This window comes from Euphorbia lathyris, chromosome 2 (assembly GCF_963576675.1).
Source record: "Euphorbia lathyris chromosome 2, ddEupLath1.1, whole genome shotgun sequence".
NCBI lineage: Eukaryota > Viridiplantae > Streptophyta > Magnoliopsida > Malpighiales > Euphorbiaceae > Euphorbia > Euphorbia lathyris.
In genome coordinates, this window is record NC_088911.1 from 132,893,718 (window position 1) to 132,915,182 (window position 21,465).

The following is a 21,465-nucleotide window of genomic DNA, read 5'->3' on the forward strand; positions in this document are numbered from 1 at the left end:
GCCGCCAAGGGCGGTAGTGGCAAAAATAGTGACAAGATGGCCGAGCCCAAGTTTGGCACGCTTTCGGGTTGGCATGTGATGGATCATAGTAGCAACAAAGAAAGAGAGGTCGAATGTGAGACCGTTGGCGGAACAATACAAAGCCAAGAGCTCGAGCTTATTGACTTTGTTAGACTCAGACTTCCCCGTAAAATAATAGCTGATGAAGAGGTGGAGGAGGTAGAGGATGGGGTCGCGGATGGGGTCGCGGATGTTTCCCGTGTGGAGGTTGGATACATCATAGGTGTCCGAGCCGGTGATAGTGGCCCAGAATTCACGGGCAGTGTCATCGGAGGGCCAATGGGTGGTGCCTGGTTCCGTTTGCTTGGTGAAATGGGAGCGGATCCAGGCCGTGTCAATGGAGTAAGGATGGTTATGAAGGCGGAAGTTGAAGAGGGCGGCCCCGGGGACACCATTAGAGTCAAGGGTGGAGAAGAATTCCTGAACTAGTGATGGGTACACAAGATGGCAGGCACGAAAATGGTCGTGCCAACCAAGGGCTCGTAGATGATCTTCGAACGCATTACCAAGGTCGTAGTGGTCGAGAATACTACGATCGATAAAAGGAAGGGCCATGATGGTGGAAGTAGAGACGGTGAGGTATTAGACCACCTCCGCTTTGGTGTGGAGGTGAAATGGGGCGTTGTATTTTTGGGTGAGTGGTGGTGTGGCTTCCCTTTCGGGTGGTGGTGGTGATTGGTGTTGTTGGGAGCGAGAGGAGCGGGCATGAGTGGACCACGGGGGACGGTCACTAGCGGGTCTCTTACTACGAGTCATGATTTGGGAAGAGTGGGAAGAGTGTAGGAGGAATATGGGGAGGTAGAGTGAGTGTAAGGGAGTTAGGTAGGAAAGGGGGAGGAGTATAAATAGGGGAGGAGTGGGAATCCAAGTGAAATGCGGATTCCTAGAGGGATACGCGGGGCGTGAAGGGGCCACGCCACGTGTATCCCACCGCCTGATCTTATTTGACGTAGAAATAGGCATGGCATGCGGGGCGTGTAGGGAGGCACGCCACGCGTATCACACCTTCTGGGTAAAATTACGTGGGAGAATGGCGAGGACGCGGGGCGTGCCTAGGGGTACGCCCCGCGTGGAAGAAGGAAGTGGAAGCATTTTTGTTTTTGGTTTTTTCAAAGTGTTTGTGAATTTTTATGGATTTTAATTGCTATTTAATGTTTTTATTATTTTAATAAGTAATTAAGAGGGTGGTTAAAGGAAAAGTAATGAAGAGGGAAGTTAAAGAAGTTTGAATTTGAAAAGGTGAAGGGTGATTGGATGTTAGAAGAGGTGGAGTAGAGAAGTGGGAAAGATATTTGGGGAAAAGGAAAGAGTGATGGGAGAGGTGGAAGGGGAAAAGCTGTCATGGGGGTTTGCAATTCGAAACTCCCTCAGGATACGTGGGGCGTGCCCTAGGGGGCGCCCCGCGTGTCCTTACACGTGGCGTTTATTTGGGAAAAGACCTAACGGTCGAAGGTTACGCGGGGCGTGGCAGTGTGTACGCCCCGCGTGGCCGTTATTTTTGGTGGCGAATTGGCTGGACCAAGGACGCGGGGCCTGAAAGGTACGGTGCCCCGCGTAGCCATGTGTTTGAACACACTTAATAGAATCAGAGACTTGTCTACGCAGGGCATACTGGTGCGTACGCTCCGCGTAAGACTTTGGATGTTAATGAGATTTGTTTTTTCGTGGATTTTTATTTAAAAGAAACAAAAAGATAGAAGGGAAAAATAAAGAAAATGGAAAGAAAAAGACAATGCATACGAAGAAAAAGAGAGAAAATAAAAATACGGTAAAAAAAACGGATATGATACATATAAACAAAAGGGTATGAGGGATGCAAACCGAGGCTACGTTTAGAGTCGGAGTAGCTCGAATTTCTCTTGCGGTGGCTTATTGTAGACTGCCCGAGTTAGAACTCGATGGGTCCGAACTTCTACTGTTAAGAAGAGTTATTGCTTGTCCGGACTCTCTATTTTTGCCCCGCGGGTTTTGCTCGGTGTTTGCCGGGAGAGTTCCTAACTACCTCTCCTGTTGCTGACGATTCAAATGGGCTACCCGGCGGCTAAGGTCCCTGCAAAACTCCTCACTATCGGCAAGACGGGTTAGGATATCCTTTAACAAGGAAGTTACCGATTGGCCATGCATGTTGTCGGGAGGCTGAGTGTTCCGACCACCGGGCATGGTTTGTGATTGCCTTAGCCCATTTTCCTGGTATTCTTGATGAAAGTCGGGTGGGGGCCTCAATACATTGTTATTATTGCCGTACGACAAGTTAGGGTGTTGGTATCGAGGCCTCCATCCGCTGTCATTATTATTGTGGTGGTGTGAGTAGGAGTTCAGGTTAGGGTTGTACCTTTGATTGCCTCCCACGTAACTTACATTTTCGGTGTCGCCGGCGAAAGGGCTACCGGCATGGCAATTAAGTCCGTCATGATCTCCACCACAATGATTGCACATCAGGACATGTGCATCTTTGTTGAGGCTCAACTGTGCTATCAAAGCGTCAAGTTTCTTATTCATTTCCGCCATGGAACTTTTTGGAGCCTCTTTCTCCATGTCGAACGTTTGATGTCGTGGCGGTCCGACAAGCCGATCTTCTTGCCACTGTACGCTTTTCCTTGCCAGCTTGTGGATGAGCTCATATGCTTCGCTGGCCGACTTCCTAAACAGGTCCCCACCTGCTGCAGAATCCACGGTAGCACGGTTAGTAGGCGTTAATCCGTGATAAAAAGTACTTACCAAATCGTGCTTAGGGATATCCTGGTGCGGGAAGCTTCGAAGCAACATTCGAAATCTTGCCCAAGCCGCATGAAGGGCTTCGTATTCAATCTGCCGAAAGGTAGTGATGTCGTTCCTCAACTTAACCGTTTTGGAAGGCGGGAAGTAGTAAGAAAGGAACTCCTTCTCAAGCTCCTCCCATGATGTAATCGATCCTGCCTCCAACGAGTGCAACCACTCCAACGCTTGTCCTGTCAAAGAGAAAGGAAACAACTTTAGTCGGACGGCCTCAACCGGAACACCATTTTGCCGAGAAGTTTCGGCACACATAAGAAATTTATCGAGGTGTTCGTTAGGGTTTTCATGGGGTTCCCCTCTGAATTGACCAAGCTGTTGGATCGGTTGGATCATGCTAGTCTTGATTTCATATGTGTTGGCTGGAATGGTGGGGGTGACGATTCCGTTGCGATTTTGAGGGCGATGCAGAGCAAGAATCTCCATCATCGAGCGCGTGTCATTGCCTCCATCATTGTGGTTGTTGTTCACGGGTTGAACAGGCGGCCTTTGGTTGGCCTCGGGTTGGTTAGCTTCATTGTTGAGGTTTGCCATTTTCTCTCTCCGAATCCTACAAAGAGTACGTTCAATTTCAAGATCAATAGGAACGAGAGTATCACTCCAAGATCGGGTGGACATAAAATAAATAAAGGAATAAAGAACAATTTAAGTATACAAAGAATAGTGTTAGTAAAGTATATATAAACACTTTATAAACAATTTATACAAAAAGAATGCTTAAACTAACAATAAAACGTTTTTGTCTAATATTGCAAGAAATTATAAATCCCCGGCAACGGCGCCAAAAACTTGATGCGCGTGGCGCCTAGGTAGAGCTTATGAAATATATATTATGATAAGTAAGTTATGACTACGGATGTGATCTTCTTAGGGGCAAGTGTACCCCATCGTATCAAGTAATAATCCGGTTAAGACCGGGTATCGAATCCACGGGATTTATAACTACAAGTATTAAACGACTCGGTTTTATACGTTATCTAAGCAGTGAATACTTTGAGTTGATTTGGGAAACAACTACAAACTACTCCTAACTACGGGTGAGACAGATTTATATAACGAAAACTCTACGAAGTGATATGGATGGTGATAAGTTATAAGTATGATAAACAATGACTCCCAAAATATACGGTTAATGATTTACTCTTGCAATGACGACTACGTGTAGTGTGACAGACCCGTGAAGTACTTAGACTATGTGGTTCCTAGTCAAGGCGTGTCTAATGCTTGGGATTAGAAATTAGGGCCCGTAAGTTCTGTGGCTTGTCAATTCCTACGGTTTCCGGTGCGTCACTTCCGGTAAGGCAACACCTATATGAATCCCTAAAGATAGCCCGAATGGCATCGGAAATCGCGTTCCCCTACACAATAATCAATTACGAATATCAAAACAAGTAGCAAGCATCAACACATATAAAGAAGTAGAAATTGTAAATCATAAATTATAAATATGGAAAACGTAAACATGGAATACAACCAAGCCTAGTACATAGGAAGAGTACAAGCTAATTAGCAAGTGAAAAGGGAAGAATCCACCCTCGGAACTAGCTAACCGGACTCAAGGCCGTCTCTTAGGACTTGGAGGTGGAACTCTCGAGCTTGGTGAACGAAGATGGAACGGAGCTTTAACGGAATGCCGGAATAAACGAACAAGCTCTTAAGGTGAAAGAGTTTTTGCTATGTAAAATCTGAATGCCTAAATGAGTGCTAATCACTCTTATTTATACATATCAAGCTAGGGGTAAAATTGTAAATTCATAAGATACAAGCATGGAGATACATTATTTCTGCAGAATTCCCATGACACGCCCCGCGTATGGTAGAGGACGCCCCGCGTATTTGCCCATTTCATCAATAATTCCTGCATGTGGACCAAATTCAGATCTTGTTGTCTCAACCACGCCCCGCGTAGACTGGGGTGCGCCCCGCGTGGTTGAGCTCCTGAGATTTAGTAGCTTGAATTAGGTCTTTTACGCCACGCGTAGCCTGAAGAGCACCCCGCATATATGAGTCCCTGGATCTTTTAGGTTGAAGAACTCCTATATACGCCTCGCGTGTAAGGTGGGATGCCCCGCGTAGGAGCAGTTAACTTAGAAGATCATGCAGTCTGACATTCATGATTGAGACTATTATTGCATCTAAGCCCCGCGTGGTGGTTGATACGCCCCGCGTGGTGGTTGATACGCCCCGCGTATCAGTGGGTACGTCCCACGTGGTGCCTGTGGATTGCTCAATCAGTTCTGACTGGATAACACGCCCCGCGTGGAGGTGGATACGCCCCGCGTATGTCGGTGGGAATTTGCTCCTTACTCGTACCTGAAATACAATTCTCGAGAGCCGAGTTAGCTTGACGTTTTATTTTCTAAATTTAATAAAAAAAAGACAAAGAACCGAAAACACGGATTTTATTTTTATTTTGTTATTTTATTAAAAACTCGTTATTTTTGTAATTAAACTTATTTATTTGGTCCTAAATTAAGCCGTAACCCACGCTAAAAGATAGGGGCGAAACGTCCCTATCACACTGCTAGCCTAATCTCTCTTCGAGACCCACTCTTAAATCTTGCACACAAATTTGTAGCACATAACCTATTAGGCAAGAACGAGAGTAACAAGGTCTCTAGCACAGAAGTGCTTGTATTGTGGTGTGTGGCAAATAATAAACCTATTGACAATGTTAAAACCATCTTTGAAGGTTTCCAGAGCCAAACAAGTAAGAAACGCGGCTCCATTGGGCTTGGTTATTTGGTGACCCACTTCCTTGAGGACCAGTTCAAAGGCTTGGTCATTACCGAAGATGGTTTCCATCCTACACTACTTAACGCTAATTTTTTAGGGAGATCTACTTTTCATGCAGTTTTGAATAGGGATCCATCTGCAGGAGCAAGCTCAAGCAGCCAGACACGGAAACGGGCACGGAGACCACCACAACAAAGAGAGGAAGAGCAAGTAGAAGCTGAGGGGGAAGGAGCTGCAGCTGCAGCAGAAGGGTACCAAACGGAGTACCAAGAGCCGGGGGTGCAGGCTCAATTCCAAGCTATGAACACGATGATGGCAGAAATGCGGGATCTCAACCTCCGAACCTTCAACACTATTCAGCAAATGGACCAACGGTTCACTAATTTTGAGCAAAACATGGATCGGAGGCTCACGGGTCTCGAGTACGTAGCGGCAAACTACTATGAGCGCTACAACATGCCATGGCCATATCCCACGGCCGATCAGTAAGTTGTCTTCTCCACCCTAACTTTTTACACTTGTGTTTTATGTTTTTAGATGCAATGTTGGAACTTATTGCATATTTTAAGTGTGAGGAGGAGGGGTAGACAAACTTACAAAAATTTGTATAAATTTTAAATTTATGTTGCGTCGTGTCTAGTTTAGTTTAACGTTTTCGGGTTTTATTTATGCTTCATTTATGTTTTTGCATGTTTAAGACCTAAAACTGTGAACCTCCTTCGAACCTAAACTTCGTTATTTGTCCGTGAGGGTTGAGAACCGAATCTAAGATTGCATAACAACTAGTTTAGGTGTAGGACACAATCCTTGTATCTGTAAAAGCATGAGCTAAAGTTTGCATTTAGACCCTAGTTTGGAAGAAATGCTAAAATCATTACTTAGGTAGATAACTTAAGAATTGAAGGCATGTGATATTAAACTTGAGTTTGGGGAGAACTAGTAAGCACAAATTTGAAACCCAAGAACTGTGAGTTGAATTTGAGCCCAAGAGCGAACATCAAAAAGCTATTTTTCTTGACATTTTTGTGTGAATGCTTTGACTTGTGGGAAGATTACAGATTTTGCACCTAATACTGAGTTGAACCTACATGCGATGATTTGAGATGTTAAACGATGAATCAGCCTCATTAGAATTAACCTTTTCTTTACCTTATTTTCTCTTTTTTCATCTACTCTAGGAAGCCCCTTTGAGCCTGTATTTTTGTAATTTGTATATTTTTCTTTCATTCTAACCCAATTTTTGCAAACCGACACTTGGTTTGTTACTTAACCCGAGTTTTTGCAAAGCTCGCATTGAGCCTTTGTTTTCTTCTAGCGCTTTATCTTTGTTTATGGCACCATAGTAGCAAGCCAAAAGGCTAGGATGTGAATGAGCATTACTATCCAAAAGAAAAAAAATAGAAAAGAAAAAGAAAAGAGACGAACAAAAGAAGGAGAACCCTATCTCCCAGTTCTCAAAATTAGAACGTCTCAGAAAAAAATATGTGAATAAAAAGCTCAACCACTTCGCAATTTGCTAAAGCCATTTTTAAACTCTGTTTTTTTTCTAGCGCTAGAACTCCTAACCTTTGTTGTACCTTTAACCCTCTAACCACATTACAACCCCAATTCGAGGCTGTTTTTGATATCATCGGAGTCATATAGCATAGTAGAGGAACTCGGATGAACGTGCAAAATCAACGTAATCCTAAGCAAGAACATAAGCCGAGAGTAAACACTTTAGCCACCAAAATTGTGTGAATTGAGTGAACTATCTATGGTGAGGTGTTTTATTTAGCTATCCTCTTAAGCTCGTTTAATTGAACATGTGTCCTTTTTCTTAAACATATGACCTGTGATAATTGAAATGCGGCTTTTGGATATCGTGTCTCTACTTTGTATTTCCGAATGCATGTAATTACAGATGCTCGAAATTGTGTCAAGCACCTAGTCAAACTAGGAGGTTTTCTAACTTGCTTGTGATTGCGGGTTTAGTTTTTAGTTTACTTGGGGACAAGTAAAGTTTTAAGTGCGAGGAGGTTTGATAAGGGTCAAAAACCCATATCTTTGGGTACGGTTTTAGGACGGTTTTTAGCGTTATTTTATGAATAAGCGAGCAATTCTCGCATTTATATGCTTTTGTATGAGTTAGTTAGAAATTGGATATGTTCTGTTTACTTTTCGTTGTTTAGGCTCGTTTTCTGGTTATTTTAGGCAAATATGGCCAAATTGGCATGTACGTTAAATTTCCACTATCTTTTATAGCTAATTGATCCGCCAAAAGTCGCACCAAACGGAGTGTTCACTCAAAATAAGCGATTGGCGGGTCAATTTAGCCTCAGAACTAATGTTATTTGGAGTTTTCGTGCACGTGCAGGCTAAAACAGGAACGCGTTCGGGTGAAAGTTGTGTTTCGGGACATCCAGCAGTCGTGCAAGGCGTTCTAGGCAATCCCGCTCGTCGAAATGGCCTTTTTGGGCCGCATCGGTGAGCTGGCACTGCCAGCCCGTCGAGCAGGCCTCTAAGGGGCCAGCTCACCGAGGCCAGCTCGCATCGAGCTGGCCTTCATAGGCCAGCTCGCCGAGCTGGCTATGCAGGGGCCAGCTCGCGACGAGCTGGCCTGCGCAGGCCAGCTCCCCGAGCTGGCTCGCCCAACTCGGCGAGCTGCCCTGCGGGAATCAGTCAAAAGACTGATTCCCGATCCTACAAAGCCACGATTGACCCCACGACTTCCCACATGCAAAAGGATATGAATTAGGTCAGAAAGAGGGCCCGAACCGCGTCTATAAATAGGAATTTCCAATTGTAAATTAAACATCTTTCAGTCTTGTAATTACTTTAGCCTTCAACCTTGAAGAATCCTCTCCACCCCTTCCATCTCCTTCAACCTCCATTGAAGCACCTTCGAAGCTCCGTCCATCGAGGATTATTCAAGGTCCATCCTTAAGACCTAGGAAGCCGGCCGCAGGGTAGACAGGTTCCCTGAAAGGGATTTTCTTATCACCTTTCATCTAATTATGTTTGTACCCTTTGATATAGTCTATGAATCCTAGGCTAATTGTATCCCGTGACAATGTTCTTCGCCTTTAATAATATTTTAGCTCTTATTTCGTTCTATGATCTATTTATTTAATCTATTTATTTAATCTATTTATTTCGTTCTATTATCTATTTATTTTAGCTTTGACGACCTCTTAGTTGATTAAGCCCAAATTGCTGAGCCTTAGACCTAGTTTCGGCCTTACAAGGGAATGACGCACTAGGGACTTCAGGAGGGTAAGTAGGGTTAATCGCCTTGAATACAAGTGACTTAGATTAGGTTTTTAATCTATTGACCTAATAACATATCTTCATTATTATCATTCATACCATGTTCCTTAGGGTAATTGCATTAGTGAAAGATCACCTAGGAGTAGTTTAACTTACTTAGGAGTAGAATAACTTAATTAGGAGTAGAATAACTTAGTTCAAATTAGTATAACTTAGCTAGGAGTAGAATAATTCAACTAGGAGTAGATTAACTTAATCAAAACAACTCAAAACCCACACAGCCTAGATAACACCTGAGACCAAGTAGCTCGATACTTGCAGGAATAAATCCTGTGGATTCGATACCTGGACTTGTCCAGATTTTATTACTTGATAATGACAGGGTACACTTATCCCTTAGTCATCCTCAGTGGTGACCGACGCCGCTGAGGCGCGTCATTATCCCGAAGAACAATTAAGTTTCTCCAAGTAAGATCGAACCAAATCCAAGAGAATGGGTGAAAGCATTCATGCTTAGGAATGGTGAAAAACTGCTTGAGCCAAAGAGAACAACCACAACAGTTGTTCCGACAGAGAACAAATGGATAGAAGAACAACTAGAGATTGTTTAGATTAAAAATAACGTTGTTCTAGCACAAACACGAGTTGTTCAAGAAGTTGTTCCTGAAATCATTCTAGAGAATCTGATTGTTCCTGCATACATACCAAAAATTCCATATCCGGGGAGATTAAAGCATCATCAATTGGAAAAATAATTTGATAAATTTTTAAATTTTTTCATAAAGTTTCATGTTGATGTACCTTTTATTGATGCTTTGATGCAGATGCCCATGTATGCTAAATTCATGAAGGAGCTCTTGGAGAACAAGCAGAAACTTGAAAGTGTGGCCATAGTACAATTGAATGCAGATTATTCAGCAATTTTGCAGAACAAGCAGTCTTTTCCCCCAAAAGCTAAAAGATCCATGGGGTTTTTCTATCACATGCTCTATTGGACATTTGAAAATTGATGCATTATGTGATTTGGATGCTAGTGTAAATTTGATGCCATATTCCATTTATAAACAATTTGGTTTAAGAAAGCCACAATCCACTAAGGCTCTTTGCAACTAATGGATAGATCCATCAAGTACCCTAGGGGAATTGTGGAAGATGTGCCCATAAAAGTTGATAAATTTATCATACCAGTTGATTTTATTATCATGGATATGGATGAGGATTCTCATGTTCCTATAATCTTAAGTAGACCATTCTTAACCACAAGTAGAGCTTTAATAGATGTGCACAAAGGCAAATTAATACTGAACATACATGATGAGAAAGTGGAATTTAAAATGAATGGGTTCATGAAAAAATCTTCTTCTTCTTTGCAAGATTTGATCAAGAAAATTTTTTTAAAAAAGGAAAACAATTTCAGGATACCAAAGAAGAATGCGAGGAAGGTTCAGAGCAAATGCCTGACTTTTCTGAAAACTATTGGTGGAAACAGGAGAACAATCTGGAAAAGCAGCCTACCATAGTTAAATCCTTAGTGGAAGAACAATCACAAGTTATTCCATGGCAAGAAGTGGACGGTTCAGCTCAAAAGGTTCCATATATTAGCCCACCATGTGCATCATTTGTATATCAACCACCATGAAGAGCAGCCAAAACCAGTGTCCGCTCTAAACACCAATTGGAGCATGGTCGAATAAGTTGATTTGTTGTTTTATTTTGTGGAATCTCTCTCTTCTAGTAATGTTTCTAAGTCAAAAAGTCCTCGCATGCATCTTGAATGGATTATTGAAAAGAGAACATTGTCCTTTTATAGGCAGACTTGTCTGCTTGTGCTGTTTTATCCTTTACTGTATGTTATTTTATCTTTTGCTACAAAACGTTTATCTGTTATCCGAGACTGTTTTGTCTGTTTCGGCAGACTGTTCTCAGCTGCTGATTTCTATGTAGTTGCCTTTCCTTTAGTATTTTATTATTTTTCTTGTTTATTTAAACCCACTTTAGGGTGTTGTATCAAAGGAGATCAGAACTCCAATTTCAGAATCATCAATAAGAGAAGGTCTAATATAGACCAAACTTAAGCTTCCTTTCTTCTTGTATTGCATGGTGATAAAGAATGAGTAGTCACTCTACGGGCTGAAGCCAACCTTAGTTTGGTGGATGTAAGTGGTTTTTCTTCCCTATTATATGCAAGAATATCTTTAGATGATTGTTAGGTTGGGTGTTTAATTCATTATAAGTCTAGCTAGCCTATACTTTAGTCGAATAATTACGGAGGAGACTTGGGTTAGACACCAAAAAATACCATCTGACACGCATTACTTAACGATGGAGACATGATTAACTAATGTGCCAAGGGTTTTTAGCTTCACCGTTAAAATGCTTTCGTGTTCTTAATGCATAAGAGTCTTTGTGAGCCTACGTTTTACACTAGTTTGCGTACTCTTAGAAGAATCTCTGGAACATGGGAGACCTGACCTTAGTGAGATTAGTTGAAGCTAGCTTGGATCTATGTGCATGATATTGTTCATTAGGGAGAAATCTGCTTGTTCACTAGCCGCCTGGTTGTGCTTCCAGCCTATCCTCTATTATCCTGACCCACCCTAGAATTACTTTGCATGTTTGTTATTAACTCTGATTCGTGTATTATATTTCTTGCATTTAATTTCACTATACCATAAAACCCCCTAATGCAACCAAATTTGAATTTGTTGCTTGAAAATTGATGCATTAAATGAGTTTATTTTGTTGTATTTTAATAATGTTGCATTTTTGTTGCAATAATCTTCAAATTAGCAAAATTATAAAAAATTATGCAACAAAAATATTAATTGTTACTTTTCATGTTGCTTTTAAGCAAGTTAATACAACAATTTGTTTAAATTGTTACAAAAAATAAGGTAAAATCGGAAAAGCAACAAAATTATAATTGTTGCATTGACATTTAAGTGATCCAATGCAACAAAAATAAAGAAAAACTAACAAATATATAATGTTGCAATTAAGATAATTTATTATTTTATTAATATATATATATATATATATATATAAATATTAATTTTTGAAAATAATTATATAGTATTAATTTTTCGAAACAATTAAATATTAATTTTTTTTATTAATATATAAACTTATAAAAGAAATTTTCTAATTTTTATTAGACTTGGGCATGGGCCGGGCTTTTAATAAAGCCTGACAAGCCCAAACTAGCCTAGCCCAGCCCGTAAGAAATTTAATCGTGCTCGGGCTGGGTTCGTGCCTAAGATATGAATCCCAAACCCGTCCATCCAAACCCATTTATATTTATATATTATAATTAAAATAAATATATATATTATAATTTATATAAATATCATAGCTAAAACTTAAGTTATAATTTATAAATTTATATAAAATAAATAAATAAATAAATATATATATATATATATATATATATATATCGGTCTGGGTCGGACCTGTCTGATGTAAAATTCGTAAAGTTCAAGCTCGTCCAGTTTTTGGCGGGCTTATACGCGCTTGGACCGGGCCGGACTTGGCAATATCACTGTTCATTATGAGAAAAATTAATCGAGAAGAACTAGGGATACAACTGGGTGGGGCAGGGAATACCCGTATCCGTCGGGGCCCCGTCCCGTTTTTTGGCAGGGACGGGAATGGTCCCCGTAGGCAGGTACGGGGCAGGGCCAGAAAATGGTATCCTCGTACTAGTAAAGACCCGACAAGTAATTCCCGTTTATAAATGAAATACAAAAAAATTTACTTAAAATGTAGAAGTGGAATATTGAACCTCTAACCAATTAATACAACATCATACGTCTTAATCATTTGGATTTATTCTATTTCTTGTTAACCATTCACTAATTAAGTAACAAAATTATAATTTTTAAATATTATAATTTTTAAGCAATTGATAAAATGGAATCTTTTATTTTGTTAAACATTCGCTAATCGTCTTCTTTACCCATATCCTCTTCTCCCTTTCTTATTTTCTAGGGTTTAATCTCCACCGAGTCCACTCCATCGCCGCCTCCACTCCACTCCATCGCCACCTCCACCTTGCACACCGCCGTTCGTATCTCCAGTCATTCCGCTTCTCACGGTGCCAGAAACAGGGAGCGGCTTCTCCACCATCGCCTCCACCTCCTCCACCTCTCGATCTCCACCGCGGCCCCCATCTCCTCCACTTCTCACGGCACATGTGATATAATTTTAAAGGTTTTGTCATTTTCCCCCAATATTTGCTCCCTCAAGGTTTACATGTTAACTTAATAAAGCTATGGATAATAATTTATGTTAACTGTGTGAGTGAATCTTTTACTGTTATTTTCAACACTAGTAGCTTCCTATCAATAGATTATACATTTATAAAGGAAGTGTGCAGATTTATTTATTTGTCTAATTTCTCTAGAGATGTAATTAAACTTGTGGGTATGGTTTAATGCTTGTCTAAATTCATCATCTTCTTGTCTATAACTTCTATATATTTTAATGGTTTAATGCTTGTTGGCTATTTTATGTCTTTTAGTTCATATTTCAAGGTTACTTCTCTTAATAACTAACTCTTATCTACTGCTAATTAATTAATTAATTAATTGTGTTTTGAATTGAATATTCAGGTATGGAAACATCTATAAATCGAATTTATTTGGGGAGCCAACGGTGGTGTCTGCAGATCCTGGATTGAATAGATTCATACTGCAAAAAGAAGGGAGATTATTTGAATGTTATTATCCAAAAAGCATAGGTGGAATTCTTGGGAAATGGTCTATGCTTGTTTTAGTTGGAGATATGCATAGAGATATGAGGATTATATCTCTTAATTTTCTAAGTCATGCTAGGCTTAGGAATCTATTAAGAGAAGTTGAGAATCAAACTTTGCTTGTTCTTAATTCATGGTCCGACAATTCTACATTTTCAGCTCAAGATGAGGCCAAAAAGGTATTAAATATTATTATTAATTTAATTAAACCAATACAATACAATCAAATTAATTATATATATATACTGTATAGTTCACATTCAACTTGATGGCGAAACATATAATGAGCATGGATCCTGGAAAACCAGAGACTGAAAAGCTGAAGAAAGAATATGTTACTTTCATGAAAGGAGTTGTTTCTGCTCCTATTAATTTGCCTGGAACCGCCTATAGAAGAGCATTACAGGTATTCTATTAATTAATTAATTAATTTCCTAATCCAGAAAATGAAACTAATTAGTAATTTGTAGTCTCGATTGACCATATTGAAGTTCATAGAGAAGAAAATGGAGGAGAGAATTGAAAAAATGAAAGGAGGATTAGAAGAGGAAGATGATCTGCTTGGATGGGTTTTAAAGCATTCTAATCTTTCTACTGAGCAAATTCTAGATTTAGTGTTGAGTTTAATGTTTGCTGGACATGAAACTTCATCAGTAGCCATATCTTTAGCTATCTACTTTTTGCAAGCTTATCCCAATGCTCTTCAATAGCTAAAGGTAAGCATATCATTAATTAATTAATTTTTGTAATGCTTAATTAACGTTGATAAATCATGATTATTTCTATATTTAGGAGGAACACAGGGAAATTGAAAAAGCTAAGAAGCAGTCAGGAGAGAAGGGATTGAACTGGATGATTATAAAAATATGGAATTTACTGATGCTTATTTTATGGTTCTCTCTTCCAGTTCAAACTCAAGATACTGAAACTAGCCAAGAAGGTATCTGTTTTTCCTTCGTTATTTATGTAACTTCTATTATTGTAATCTAAAAAGAGAGTTCAGTTTACCAAAATAAATAAATAAAAAGGAGAGAGTTCATAGGGCCAACCTAGAATTAGGGAGATGAATACTTTCTTTATTTTCCATATGCTTTAATCAATTATGTCTGATGGCTTCAAGTTCTATCGTTTTTGGTTAAGTTCTATGTGTTTATTTTCTTCTAACTATTTTCTTATTATTTTAACTTTTTTTAAAAACAGATAGATTTTTTGTTGGGTCAATTGTCCTTAGTCGAGTTCCAAAAGTATGAGTCTCTTCATAAGTCTGATTAAATTAGAATCTGATCTGAATGAACTTGTGGTTGTTGGTTCAGAATTAACTCAGGAAACTACATCTTCCATGAAGGAGGATAGTGAATCAAGCACAAAAGAAGAAACTCCTTAAGCTCAAGAGCCCACATTGCCAATATTCCAGAAAATTATCAATTTGAGCAAGCAAATTCAGGTAAGATTTTTCTGTCTTTTGAACTTTCTCAATTTGGTGGTTGTATAAAATAAGGACAGGAAAAAAAATATATCAGTTTTATCATTTCGTTCTACGAAAATTTAGTCCCTTGGATGTTTAAGCTGAATGATTCAATTGAAGTACTTGTTCTCCTACAATAAATTCAAGTAGACTTTAGTTTAGCTGCAGACTTCTGATATTTGTTTACTGATTTTCCTTAAATCTAATGTTTTTTTATTTCCTTTATTTTCAGTCGTTCGAAAAGAATCCCGTGACCCGAATGCATGGCATAGGCGGAGGAGCTGAACGGCTTCTGGCGGCGGGTTTATTGAGGATCAGAATTCCATTAAATCGAAAGTTCTGGGGACGTCTTTAGGTATTTCTCAGACGAACTATTAATTTCTGATGTTCTTTCTTCCTTTTGTCGACCATTATCTGAGATGAAATGACTATATAACGTGATTGAAATATTGTGAATTATTTATGAGTGGATCTAGATTGTGAACCTACTGGTTTAGTGAATTGTTAGTTAAGGTCTATCAAATGGATTTGCTTGGCAGATGTTCTAAGTCAGCTCTAATGCTCTGCTCTTTTTTAACAAAACTATAACAATACCTCTTAACTTGAGAATTTAAAAACTTAAAATGTTTGATTTTTAATTTCAAACAGATTGAAGAAATCAAATGAATTTGTAAACAGTCCTCATTTCCTTTGTTCATGTTCAGTTTGAATAAAAACCGTGTTTGATCTGTTCCAAAATTGAACATCGAATATGTTGTATATTTGTTATTAAGAAGATGAGGGCTAAAACTTATTCCCTCGTTTTGATTTTGTGTGATTCGAAGGAAATCTTATCTTTTCCTTTCAGCATCATTTTGAACTCCCAACCAAGGGAAATCTTCAATCTTTTCATCAATCTTTCATATCCCTGCTTATTCCTTCATCAAAACTTTGGGGTCATGTTTCGTTTGTAATATTATGGTGAATTGTAAATAAAATTTAAAAAGTGCATTAACTTAAATGATTTCTGGTCATGCAGGTCTTATACTGCTTGTCAATCATTCATACTCTTAGCTGATCCTGAGTTGAGGCTTGCTGTCGAGCTTTTTGGTCTAGAGGGACCTGCCTGGGAAAAGGAGAAGCTAACGAGTGACATTGATGAAAGATTGTTGTTTCTTAGAATTTGAAAACTATGTACTGGACATATATTATGATACTCTTATCTTATTTTGTAAGAGATTGTGCATGTATGATTTGGATCATTGTTTGTAAATATATTTGTCATATTTTATATTACACTTTTCGAAATTAGTCAAGATTTGCATTTATTACTTGTTGAAATTATTAAAAGGAAATGCAACAAAAAAGATGCAGATTACAATTATTGCAAAATTCAATTATAAATGTTGCAAAAAGCGATCAAATATGTTGCAAGTTTCACTTAGAATTGTAGCAAAAGCTAATAAATATGTTGCAGATGCTAGTTAAAATTGTTGCAATTTCAACCAATTATGTTGCAAATTCGAACTAAAATTGTTGCAAAGTATAATATCAATGTTGCAATTGAAGCAATATTCGTGTTGCAGAAACTATTAAAATTGTTGCAAAAATTAAATAAATTAGTTGCATTAGATTAAATGCAACAATAATTACATGTTGCATTTTTTTGTAAATTTGTTGCTTTAATCAAAAATTTGTTGCAATTAATTAAAAAATATCCAACAATGGTTAATTGTTGCTATTGTTTATAAATTGTTGCATTAGCAAATAATGCTACAGGAGCACCCGCAACAATTGGATTTTTGTTGCGTTAGGCCTATTTTTGGCCTACTGCAACTCAAAAAGGGGTCTAAGCCAACAATTTCACTTGGTTGCAGTAGGGGTTTTATGGTGTAGTGTTTTAATTACTCAAAGTCCAATTTTAAGTCACCCAACTCTCCGTTCTAAGAATTTGATTGTTCTATTTAAATATCAGTGACTTTTGCTTGTTCTATCCCTGTGGAGACGATAATTTACTATCACTTTATTACTTGTACCTAGTGCACTTGCTAGAGCCACACCTTCTAGGGGACAAAAATACTAAAGAATAAATAAAAATTATAACAAAAACTAAAAGGAATAAATATAGGAATTAAACTTCCATTGAACTATTTTGATTAAATTTGAAAATTAAAATACAAGTTTTCTTATTTATATAACTAGAGACAATTGTGTATTTTCATATATAAAAAATAAATAAAGATATTAAATAGTTTATTAAGATACAATTTAAGGACTTTATAATAACATACTTGATTTAGTAAAATATAGAAAATTTATAATTATTTACCTTTATTTTTTTTTGGTAGAACAATTATTTACCTTTATAAATATACAATAAAATATATAAAAATATATTGAATGATTTTAATGCCAAATATAGAAATAGTAAAAGAAAAAAGTTTTGATACATAATTGTATACTTTTTTTTTTAATATTTTGAAGTTAATTATACTTAACTTATCACACTCAAATTTGTATGTTTTTTTCCATTTAATACCCTGAAATTGTAAACTTTGAGATCATAAAACATTTATTTGCTAATTTATCAAAATGCCAATGAAATTTATATTGCATATCTGATAAATTTAATGTGCGTCAAATCAATAAATAACATCTGGTAGACTTAAAATTTGGAAAGTTCAATTTATTAAATAATAAAAAGTTACAAATTTAATTGCATAATAGGTTCAAGAAAAAATACATAGCATTTTAGATGGGTCATTACATAATTAAGTTTAGGATAAACAATTTATTAGTCTCCACATTTTTACATCACACACTGTTTAATCCTACTATTTTGAAAAACAAATTATAAGGTCCATTTTTTTTATCACCGTCAACCCTTTAATGATTTTGTCTATTTTTTTAGATTTTAAACAAATATATCTTAGCTTTCAGGACAACTATATAGTGCGATGCAAAATGACCTTACTCCTTTATTTTCAATTTGCATGTTTATAGTGAATATAATGGTTAAAAATCTAAAATATATAGATAGAAGGACCAAAAGATTATCAATGATAAAAGATATGGACCTTATAATATGTTTTCTAAAATATGAAGGTTAAACAATCAGTTAGGTAAAAATCAGAGGACTAATAAATCATTACCCTAAATTTTATATAATTAAAATGTACATTTTGTGTAAAAAAACCAGTATATTTATTTAAAATGTACATTTTATATAATGCTTTCCTGCATTATTATTTATCACAATGAGATTTTATTTAGACGCTAAACTGGTTTTAGGCCAACATCTAAAATGGTTAGCCCAAGTTTATTTTAGCTCACATAACTTTTTACGACTCGAATCTGAATGGACTCGAATTTTAATAACAACTAAAGAAGTTATCCTTATTACATTTCGAATTTACACGTTTCATATTGACAAATTGTGAAAAAGGCGCCAGTATAGATGTGAATTGGAAAATGGTAATGTAGTGGTTTACATATCTACTTAAGATAGGAAGAAATGGGGCCCCCTACCTCAATCCTCTCTCCGGAACAAGACGAGCTCTCGATTGACCATTCACTAAAAAGGAGAAAGAGACAGTCGAGATACACTACATTATCAAAAAACAAAAATGATCCGAGAAGTCCAACTACTTCATAACTCTATCTAGGAACTTCCATTCCACTATATCACATGTTTTACTCATATCCAGCTTTAGACAAAACTGACCAACTCTTCCTTTCAACCGCATCTTCATTGAATGAGAAATCTCAAAAGCTAATAAAGCACAATATACGATCAATCTACTAAGGACAAATGCAATATGTGTGTGGTAAATAACATCAGGCAGCACAAATGTTAGTTTATTAGTAAGGACCTTTTATATCACCTTATATAGAACACTGTAAAGACTAATCAATCTTGAATCATTCACTAAAGTGGGTTGTTTTACCTTTTGGAAAAGAGTAATATGAGTATGATTTTTTTTTGTAATTCATCTATATCAATGAATTTCAAAATAAAATCGATCACCTCGTCCCCAACCAAGTCTTAGTTTGCCTGATAAAAAAACCATGTCATCTTATCAGGTCCAAAAGCTTTATTCGGAATTCCTTAATTGTTACCTTCACCTTACTCCGATGATATGGGGGCTACTAGCACTGCATTCCCATCCATCTCTACCCTGCTCGTCATCTTTTGAAATATAGCATCAACATTAGAAGGATTAGATTAGCGAAAAGAGTGGAAAAATAATTCCACATTAGCACTACTATTTTATCATCCCTAGCGAACCAATTTCCATTTTCATCTTGCAGTTTAGAAGTGAATTTGTCTTCCTTAAAGTAGACACCTTCGAATGAAAGAAGGTTGTATTCACATCACCCCCCAATAGCCATTGAACTCGAGAATGTTGCTGCTAGATAACTTCATCCTATAAAAGTAGCTCTCCTAATGCATCAGATTCATGTTTAATTTGGCTTCTAACCGAATCAGTACCCCAATCATTCTGTATATATGCTCTCGCTTCTGCTTAATTTGCCTTCCAATGGGAGGTTTCGTTGGGTTCAGTGGGGGAAACTCTGATGCCAAAGTCAGAAATAATTCCAAGAATAAACTCAAAAGCAGTATAGTAAAGATTAAGAATGCATACCTAATACTCCTTGGGATTGGTGTTTTTATACTAGATTCTCTAACCATATTTGTAGTACATGCAAAATCTATGATTTAGTGCTCTTTAATGTATTTATTGCACATTCTTCAGGCTTGTTAATGAACTATTTAATGGTACTGATTATGGAGGTTCCTAAAAACGGCTTAGTCGTAATGGTGGCGTATCAACCTTAATTGGTGTATCTATCCTCTTTTAGCGAGTCTAGTTCTCACTTGGCGTATGCCTTATTTTCATATCCGAGGTTTTTACCACGTGGCCGTGTTTTATGCGAACATGTCCTTTTATATGTGGGGTTTTACTAGTTTTCCCTAGAGATGCGGATCTTATCAGAAGCCCCCCAAAATGACATTCAGGTCATTTACGACTTTTCACCTTCATGGCGTGCTTGCGCTTTGATTGCGCTGTGTGGGAACATTTTTGTTTGCCATTCAGAGGAAGACATGTGGCACATCTATACCCATTTCCCTAGGTACCAACGCCCTTTCTTTTATAAGGGTGGATTTTCCCTTTATAGAATTCTCACTTCGTATTCTTCCTTACTTCTTACTCCCAGAATTCCTTCTTTTCGCTCTCAGACCTTCATCTTTGATTTTCTCTTTTCATGTAAATGCCCATTTCCTATTGACAACTTCATGTACTTCGTTTGTTTTGAATATGAGTCTAGATTCTTCTGTTGAGTCATCTGAGAGGACTTTGGGTTTTGAGAAGCCCCAAAGGGTATCTCAGAACATTCATCAGCCTCCTCCGGTGACAACTCCGGTCGTGACGATGGAGGCACATAATCCCCTTTCCAGGGAGGGGGAAGAAGTCAGTTCTTCGGCCCCCAAAAAGAAGAAGAAGGGAGCAAACGCTCCTAAAATGGAAATTACCTAGTCAAAAATTGACTTTGAGGTGATTGTCGCCCTGAAGAGTTTGTATCCTTGGCTGCAGGCGGCTGAGTGTGTAGTCCCAGGGCCTTATCACCATCCTGCTCAACCCCAATGAGGTGCTTCACGGTGTATATAAGCCACATAGAAAGGGGATTTTAATACCCTGTCCCCGAAGTGGTAGGCAACATTTGAGATTTCTTTGGAATCCCTATTTGCCAGCTTCGTCCTAACGGGTGGCTAGATATATATCATATGTGATTCGTACCTTGTGATGAATCTAGGAATAGTTTTGAGTCCATGGGTCTTCCATTCCCTGCATACGCTAACCAAGCGTGAGGTGGAAGATCACCTCACCTTCCAACGGCTGTGGGGTTATTCCCGTTTTGACTGTAAGATGTCAAACATCCATAACTAGGGGAGCAAGTACTTTTTCATCAAGGAGGCGAATGGCGTTTCCTTAGGGTTTCCCAGGTCATGGAACTATAACCCTAAGGAACATGCGAATAGAAAGTTCTATCTGAACCTCGAGTTGGAAAGCAATGTGAATTTGATGAGGTCTATCAAGGCCAATTTTTGGACATGCGATTAAGTTTTGGAGTTCAAGAAGGTGGGTGTCCCTCTAGTGGAGATCCGTGATGGCATTCTTTATTACCGTTCTTATAAAGACTTTAGTGAAGGTATGTTTGTTTTCTCCTTTTGCGTATCTAATGCTTTTCATCCTTTGACAGGGACGCGAATTCTCTGATTGCAGAGTGTAGAAAACAAAGAAAAGCCCATGCGGCTCTAGAGAAGGCTAAGGCGGCCTTGAATAAGAAGGAGGGCAAGTGCTCAGCAGCTGAGGTCGAGGTTATACCTTCTGCCAACAAGCTCAAATCTGGGGCTTTATCCATTGGCAAGAAGGTGCCTTTATGCCAT

General features: G+C 38.0%; 2 protein-coding genes across 3 annotated transcripts in view; one reads left to right on the forward strand and one right to left on the reverse strand.

Annotated features, from left to right (window-relative positions):
- LOC136217504 (uncharacterized) overlaps positions 1-21,465 on the reverse strand; it is a gene marked incomplete at its 5' end in the record, with an annotated part of 222,921 nt that overhangs the window by 25,667 nt on the left and 175,789 nt on the right. The gene's annotated exons all lie outside the window — the stretch shown is intronic.
- On the forward strand, positions 12,795-16,256 carry LOC136216889 (steroid (22S)-hydroxylase-like). 2 transcript variants are annotated; one of them, XR_010683395.1, is made up of 7 exons: positions 12,795-13,026; positions 13,428-13,749; positions 13,824-14,286; positions 14,363-14,510; positions 14,884-15,014; positions 15,268-15,390; positions 16,054-16,256. XR_010683395.1 is itself a non-coding variant. In XM_066003432.1 (7 exons), the coding sequence occupies exons 2-5, from the start codon at positions 13,579-13,581 to the stop codon at positions 14,952-14,954; spliced, it is 543 nt and encodes a 180-aa protein (XP_065859504.1). In that variant the 5' UTR covers positions 12,795-13,026; positions 13,428-13,578; the 3' UTR covers positions 14,955-15,014; positions 15,268-15,390; positions 16,054-16,256. The 2 variants fall into 2 exon arrangements, 1 of the variants encoding a protein (XP_065859504.1); XM_066003432.1 differs by having other exon boundaries at positions 13,824-13,976.